Source organism: Bombus affinis, chromosome 16 (genome assembly GCF_024516045.1).
Source record: "Bombus affinis isolate iyBomAffi1 chromosome 16, iyBomAffi1.2, whole genome shotgun sequence".
NCBI lineage: Eukaryota > Metazoa > Arthropoda > Insecta > Hymenoptera > Apidae > Bombus > Bombus affinis.
The window spans coordinates 6,592,048-6,600,191 of NC_066359.1; the positions used below are offsets into that span (position 1 = coordinate 6,592,048).

Below are 8,144 nucleotides of genomic sequence, written 5' to 3' on the forward strand. Positions count from 1 at the left end.
TTTAATTCGTCCAAAAGACATATATATATTTCAAAACAGACACGATTTTCATTAAAAATCATCGTCGTTATTCGCTTCAGAGATTTATTCTTCCATGGACTTTTTAAGCGTTACGTTTGCTTCCTTGTCGTTGGTCTATCCAATTTCTTCGGAGGCAGATTTTTCAGTTTCACGATCATCATCAGCTTCTTCGATTTCTCGATCCTCGTCAACCTTCTCGACTTCCAGCTCGTCGGGACTGTGAACTTTTATCTCTTGCTCGTCCTGCCCCTCGTCATCCTGATCTACGCTAGCCACTTCTGACATTTGTACGGCCCTGTAGTTATCACCCTCGCGAGGGAACGTTTCTTCCATCAAGCCTGACACCACGTTTCTGTAGTAAAGCACTTCCGGTTGATGTATACCTATCTCTAATTCTAAGATGGGTGCACGTCCACAATCCATGCGAATCTTATGGTAAGCGTTGGATGTCAGCCTTTTACTCTTCCTCAGCCCAAACTGCGGACAGCCAGGCATTTAACATTAACTGGCCACGAGCTCTCCGGCCCTGCCACTTATTTTCCATTTATCGACGTATTTTAAATATTTCGTTTGATCCAGATACAGAACGGTACAGTAACCACGAGCTTTTGTCCGATAGTCGGACAAAAGGATGTTTCGAACAAAGGTTATCAGCTGTCGAGCGACTACAAATTGAAACATTAAGAATATCAAAGAAACTTTTATTTCGATGGAAGAATTAAAATCACTGTATTTTTCTTTTTTTTCAATTATACGATACGACATTTTTTGATATGCCAGATAGGTTATGTTTTTTAATTCTTCATAAAAAGAAGTATTAAGGTAGCTGGATAAAAGTACGATTAGTTTAAAAGATATTTTAACTTTAATATCGCGAAACTTATCGCATAAAAGATAAGGGAAGATAGTGCGGTGCTGTTTTGGTTTTACGTTTTCCCCCTCCTTCACGCGTTAGGTTTCACGATATTAAAGTTCAAATATCTTTTAAACTGATCATCCTTCGACTCGAGTATTTTCGTACTGTTTTCCTAGAGGATTAAGAAATGCATCGGATGGCGTGTTGAAAGATGTGTTGTTCTGTTTAGAAAAATACGTATGACCTTGACTTTTCGTGCAAGTGAAACTTTCTTTGAATTTCTTAATGTTATAGTCGATCGGAAACTGATCAACTTTTACTCGAGATATCCTTCTATCCGACTATCGGAAATGCCTGAAAAATCGTAGGAACTGATTTTTGGAATACCCTGTATAATGACTTACGAAAGTATTTCAGCACTTACTATAGAAAAGTTTTACGTGTACAGTGGGGAACAAGAGAAAGTTTAAAATTGATAACTATGAATTTTAGTAACTTTTGTATCAAATATTGTTTACAATTGTTTGGTCATCTACTCTGAGTTGTACACAAATTGTGTAAAATTATAGTGTCGTTTTATATTTCTTATTGTATTTTACAAAATTCTTTTTGTTCGCCACTGTATATTATTAGGTTGGCAACTAAGTGATTGCGGATTTTGTTATTAGGTGGTAACGACAAAATCTGCAATCACTTAGTTGCCAAGCCAATATACGTGTTGTGTAAAACATTTTGGAATTTCGTTAACACTATAACCAAATACATAAATGATTCTTGATTTCGAATTAATTATTACTAATTATTGTTAATTTCGAAAATATTTGGTTATTCTATCGCAGAAGAAAGAGAATATGAGGATCCACAGTAGGAAGGTTTCCATCCTTTGTAGAGAGTCCGTTCTTTGCAAGATAATAACAAAAGGCACTAAAGACTAGGGAATTTGCAAAAGTAATATAATTGAGAAACCTACAAATTCACCAGATATCTTCATTGTATACGATAAAATGAATTGAAACAGGAGAAACAATGGAAAAGAATTAAGAGAATTTAGAAATTTACGAACCAATATTTGCACCCTGTGTAATAGAATAAAAAGAGAAACAGATGAAAGGATCTGAATATTTCAAGAACAGAATATTTCATTGCTTACATCGAAACAAAAAGAAAAGCGATAAAAGAGTCTATGAATGAAATAAAATAAAATTCAATATTTTCATCTCTTAGAAAATAATAAATATAGACGAAGGACGAAGAGAGACAAAAAATAGAAGAATTTACAAACTTGAGGAAGAATATTTTCATTTTTTATAAAAGAACTAATCGAAACAAGCAAAAGAAAGCAAGCAAGACATAAAACGATGCACGAGTTTGTTTCTTACGATTCGTTTGATCATGATTTGTCAGTATGGTGACAATGTAGAAAATCTGTATGTATCTAGTTTTATCTGGTAAAAAAATATATGGTGATTCGTCGGTATAAGAAATTATTAACGGCTGGAAATTCCGGGAGGAGAGCATGAAATAGATGATCTAATTTCCGCGAATAATCCGCACGACGAGGTCCTACGACGACGGTGGTATTACGAAATCGTGTAATAACCTAATATTTTAGCTGGTTTCACACAGTCCTGCAGACAGTTTTCCATTTTCTCTAACGTTGGCAAACTGCACACGACAAACCCTCGTCGACGAATATTCAACGCGACAAACTAATTAATCCGAACGACATTAACGATCCTCCTATCTTACTTTAACGTGATTCTCTTCTGTTTTCCACCACATTCGACCATCACATTCCAAGTTTAAAATCATCTGAAATCTGTTCAATGTAATTAACGATAGATTTAAGCGTTATGTCTATGAAATCTAGGAATTATTACTATACTTTGGTCTAGGGATTTTTTTACACATCAAATCAGGTTAAAAAGAAAATCTCTCAATCCAATCCAATGAGATTAAACCTTTCAAGAATTTTCTCTGTGGTAATACTAAATTAAGAGTTTGTATAAATCTTTCAAAAAATTAAATCAGTTAATTTAGTTAGAAACGTTCTACGTATCTTGAAAAACAATCGAGACCACTCGCGTTAAATTCACTAGAATATCACAACGTAATTCCCTAGATCATTCCACTAATTCTATTATAGATGGACTAAATCCCAACAAGTTTCCCAACAAGTTCTCCAAATATTGAAACACAGGATTAGTAAAATAGAAACGAATTTCTCTTCAGTTTTATGTGCTGCTTACTTCTAAAGTTTGATAATATACTTCACAAACAATCGTGTCCCTCGCTTCCTTTATCCAGGCAGATAGATAGATCTGCGCATAGAAACGTGAGCTAACAAATTTTAATAAAGTTCCTCTCGTTAAATTAAAATACAAAATTCCCGTGTACATTGGAAACAGAAAAGTGACTATCCTAACTTCCATCTAAATACAAATTTACTTTACTTTAAAAAATTTACTTCAAATCAAAAATCCTTTTCCCAATAATTTTCTCTTTTTAAACATTTAAAATAATTATCATTTCGGCCTCTGGATTATAGTCTAGTGAAATTAAATGGAAAATTGGGTCAACCTGTCGAATAGCTACCTCCTCACAGATTTCGATGCTCATGAAATATGTTGTCAAGGTCGTCATTCTGAACAACCTTTCCCTACACATACGTACAGACACAAGTATGTTCGTTAGCTTCGCATGAATTTTAACAGCACTCTTTTTAAAACAGTCGTGGTGAGGTATTAAAGGGAAAATAATAAAAATTGAATTGCAAAAGGAAAGTAGTAGGTGAGGTTAGGTTATTTAAGTGATTGCAGCCCTCGTGAACGGGGACAGTCGCATGGGGGTGGAATTAATGTGCGATTTAAATCCAGTGATGTTAAAAAATAGGGGGAAAATACTGGCACACACACGTTCTAACATCTAATGTACAAAATCGTATAAAAAGTAACAAAAATAATATTAGTATAAAATACAGAAATAGTATGTCATAGATAAAGTATCTGCAACATTTTTGATCCGAATGTGTCGTTCCGTGGATATTTTAGACGACTGGAAAAATGCGACTCATTTTTCAGTGAAACGATTGGTGCAACAATACCAATGTTCGAAATGCCAATTTTCTCGTTTACCATTTTCTGTGTGATCATAGCCGGGAAATAAAAAAAAAACCCGAAATCAAGATGAATACTCACGACTCAAATGCATACAGCGTAAACCATACAATATATTTAAGAATATCACATCGAGTCCCACGAGGACGTCGCACATCAACGGGTAGACGAAAACTTTTGTTTTCATGAAAAACGTGCCACATTTCCGTCTTCACCTGAAAGACTCCTAAAAAGTGCAATTCTTTCGTGTATAACTCGATAACTATATAAACACCTTATACATGTATAGTAAAAAGTTGTTCAGAACTATGGCCTTGAGCACATATTTCAAGGACACCGAAATCGACCAAGAGTTAGCTGTATTCGGTAGGTTCACCCAACGTTGTTCCTAATGGCCCAATAATATCAGCCATTGATAAAACGGGTGTCCAAAAGAATTCTATTACCTCGTTTTTATACTCACAATGATTATCTTGCCCGATTGATGAAGCATAAAAATGGTGAAAGGATTGATCAGGGTGATGGCCAGTTCCATCAAACGCAATACAGCAACGAGGCAGACTAGAACGCCGGTTAATGCCACTAGCCCCACGAACTGGAGCAGACACGTTACCGCCTGAAATATCGGACACCATTTAGCAGAGGCAATGACGGCGAAAAATCTCCCAGAGAAACAGGAAACGCTGGGTCTTTCGAGTTAACGTTTGACGTTTCCGGCATCATTTTTCTGCTACTAACAAAATTGAAATTGATGACCAAGAAAACAGTACACTGCTCGAAAATACATCGCAGCACAGCCGATATTAATCGTTAGCTGCTATTGTTGCATTAGAGTATCCCTTTTATTTTATTCGATGTTTTATATTTGGCGAAACGGCAATTATAAACGATGATCTTTGTCGTGTAAAGCGTACGATATTAAAGGAAAATAAAATATACATTCTACGTACACTGGTTTGTAGCAGGAATGGAATATTTTTCATTTTCTTACTTTCTAATTGCTATTAGAATGCCATAGACCTTATATATCATATTCACGTTGGACGTAGCTTATGAGGTGAACTATTATGTGAAATAACATTTTAAAAATTTAAAAAAAACTGGACCACAAGGAAAAAGAGGAATCACTTTCGTTTTTAAAACTTCGATTATCAAGTAAAATCAGTATCAAGCGTTTAAAGTTTTCGTCGTTACTGGACGTCGTTATTAGATCGTTAAAAGTTTCGAAGATATCCCATAACCTATATTACGTGCCTGAACCAAAGAGAAACCTAGAAAAAAAAAAGAAAAAGAAAAATGAATCGGTTGGTTTTCGTTTTGCAACTTTCGTTTCAAGTAAAACCGGTATTAAAAGTTTTCACTGACATTAAACATCGCTATTAAACATTAAAAGTTTCCCAGATATCGCATAATTGAGCGTGCTTTTGAGAAAGCTAATCACATTCATCCCGGAAAATCTTAAGGAAATAACCGGCCACATTTCTTTTGAAGTCCATCAATTTTCCTCCATAGTTTCAAATAGTATTAAGTATCGTTATTAGAGCACAAATATTCATGCAAATTCATAATTCACTGAATGCAATGGAAGAAATGAAACCTACGCAGAAATTGTTTACTATACTTGGAATATTTTATAGGCTATTGGAATTTTAAATTTCCTTAAAATGTATAAAAATCCACGGTCCAAATAAATGTTCCACTTGCGAGATCCTCTATATTTTCGTATGCTATTTTAAAAATTGTTGAAACTCCTGAATCTTCTCAAAATAACATATATAATATAGAAATAAATTTACTGAGAAATGTACGAAGATCTGCAAAAATATTTCTTAATAGTAGTGACATTGAATACCGCTATCGATCATTCGTAACTTTTCCCACTTTCCGCACGAATATAATAAGCGTTGCGTAACTTTCGAGTGCGGGTGTAACTCGTGGTTAGAATTAAAAAATTGGAAAAAGAAATTGCACGAAAGAGAAGACAGATCGTCTAACGAAACTAAAATAAAAATACTGATGTTCTATTAAATTCTTAAGAAGCAAGATCGAAAAATACTGTAAAATAAAATACGCGTTTAAATAATTACATGTAATGATATCTATAAATAATTAAAAACACAAATAATTCCTTGAATTTCTACCAAGTTTCAAATTGAAAAGATCCTGTTCAGTTTGTATCGAAGAACGTCAGAAATTTGTCATATGAATAATTTTTCACATTTCTAATAATTAGATAATTATTATTTAAATAATGATCGTTAAAACAAGAATTTTCGAACAGATATATTCATAAAAATTGATTCGAGATAAGACACCGTATATATGTCGAAGCTTTGCACGAATCGTCATAACCTCTAAGTGAAAACCTGTCTCCTTGGTCGTACATATTCCAATCCTCATTCAATAAGAAAAATCAACACCGGTGTGTCTATCTGGCAACAGACGATAAAGGGAAAAACGAAGACAGAAGAATTGTCTCACGCAGAGGATCGTCATTTCCGCTGGTACGTGTTTGGCTGGCTGGGAACGCGAGAGGCGAGCGAACTGCTGATTCCTGTCGATTTCATGGATAGAACGTCAATATCCAGTTCATTCCGTAGGTTTGAGCGACGACGAAGCTACATTCTCATCGTCGTCGCTTCCGGTTCGAGCCGCTGCACCAAAGAAAACGATGCGTATCTGAAACTGGAACGAGACTTGCGGAACACGAGACAAGGAATGAGGTGAAATTGTAGAGATTTCAGAGAGATACATGAATTCGATGGTGGTTCCATCTGGCGATGAAAATGGTAAAGAAAGAAGTTGTCAAGTTTAGGTGTGTATTGTTTATCGTATATTATTTATTGCTTAGAATTTTATTTATCTACTTGCTTGCTCGTTCATTGCGCAAAATAAAAATATATTGCAAATTACTATGGTTGAATGTGAAAATTAAATAATAATAGATCCTCTAAATTAGTAGTATAATAATATAATTATAATTATTATATTAGGCAATCGTACATTCTCTTTGAACTGTATAGAAAAGAGTATTGAAGATAGTAAATTCTTAGATACAGGAAAAGATGGTCAACCAATTGTGACGATTTAAGGTTAGATTAGGAAAGTGGGAAAATTTATCGACATAAAATCTGACACATGAAATATCGAGTACACATGCCTGAGAAACTTCACAACATAGCAATTCAATGATTCAATACGTATCGTGGTAGTAATAAACGATTATGCCGGAATAACTTTGAATAAATTTCTATTGACATTTACTCGAACGAACGTTCGCTTAACGAATTATCTGAAAGAAAAAGAAACAAACAACAAGATGATTCAGTGATAATAAAATCTGGAAGAAAATTGAAATCTACATTTCATTTTCTTCTCCAACGTTTTAAAATAGAAAAATATTTGTTCATTCTTATCCGTTGGCGGAACAAGAGAAACGAAAATCCTGGCTGATGTTTCGCTTCTGTCTGCAGACTTGGTATCTTCTCGAAACAGGCAATCGAGGTTTTCGAGCCGAACGTAAGTATTTGTACAGCTAGTCGACAGCAGAAGAAGGAAAACGACGATGACGACGACGACGACGACAGGTTGTTATTGGAACCGCGGGAATAAGATATCTTCCATCGAATAAGAAGAAAGAACACTGCCTGTACGTGCTCTGTACCGAATAGTAGAAAAGTTAACCTCTCTGTAACACCATGTGACTCGAACGTGTTCCCACTATCGATGAAAAGCTTTCGAATCGTCAGCATATTTCTCCAGGTTTTACGTTTCTTTGTGGTCATATGAAAGATTTCTCTCCTAATGATCTTACAACTTAAGATCGTAACCTTACGTTTTTCTATTGAAACCACGTTTCGTACTGTATTCTATGCGTTTGAATAGGAAATGGTATTGCGTACGGAAAAATCAACGCTTAGAAATTAGACGAATATATTACACTGTATATGCTTGTAGGAATATACGTTAGATCGTTGGATTTTCATTGGAAATTAAACATTCTAGGTAAGAATAAAGAAGAGTATAATTTTGTAAATTCAGATTTCCTGTAATTATATATTTTTCAATAAATGTTGTCAAATTTTCGTTAATATCGCAAGTTCCAAGACGCTAGTGAAAAGAAAAGATTGAAGTTTACGAATTTAGAATTT

General features: G+C 34.5%; 1 protein-coding gene across 2 annotated transcripts; it reads right to left on the reverse strand.

Annotated features, from left to right (window-relative positions):
• LOC126925629 (uncharacterized) lies at positions 1–7,480 on the reverse strand. 2 transcript variants are annotated; one of them, XM_050741399.1, is made up of 3 exons: positions 6,475–7,480; positions 4,457–4,609; positions 1–498 (listed from the first exon to the last, which is right to left on the reverse strand). In XM_050741399.1, exons 1-3 carry the CDS (start codon positions 6,487–6,489, stop codon positions 136–138), a joined length of 531 nt encoding a protein of 176 aa, XP_050597356.1. In that variant the 5' UTR covers positions 6,490–7,480; the 3' UTR covers positions 1–135. The 2 variants fall into 2 exon arrangements, 1 of the variants encoding a protein (XP_050597356.1); XR_007714025.1 differs by having other exon boundaries at positions 391–526.
• Between the last annotated feature and the right edge of the window lie 664 nt (positions 7,481–8,144).

What these genes read in the sequence shown, in the direction of transcription:
- LOC126925629 (XM_050741399.1), bottom strand. An exon ending in AATCGGGCAAGATAATCATT is followed by an intron (nt 499 to 4,456) that starts GTGAGTATAAAA and finishes GGCTGTCCGCAG; the next exon opens with TTTGGGCTGAGGAAGAGTAA.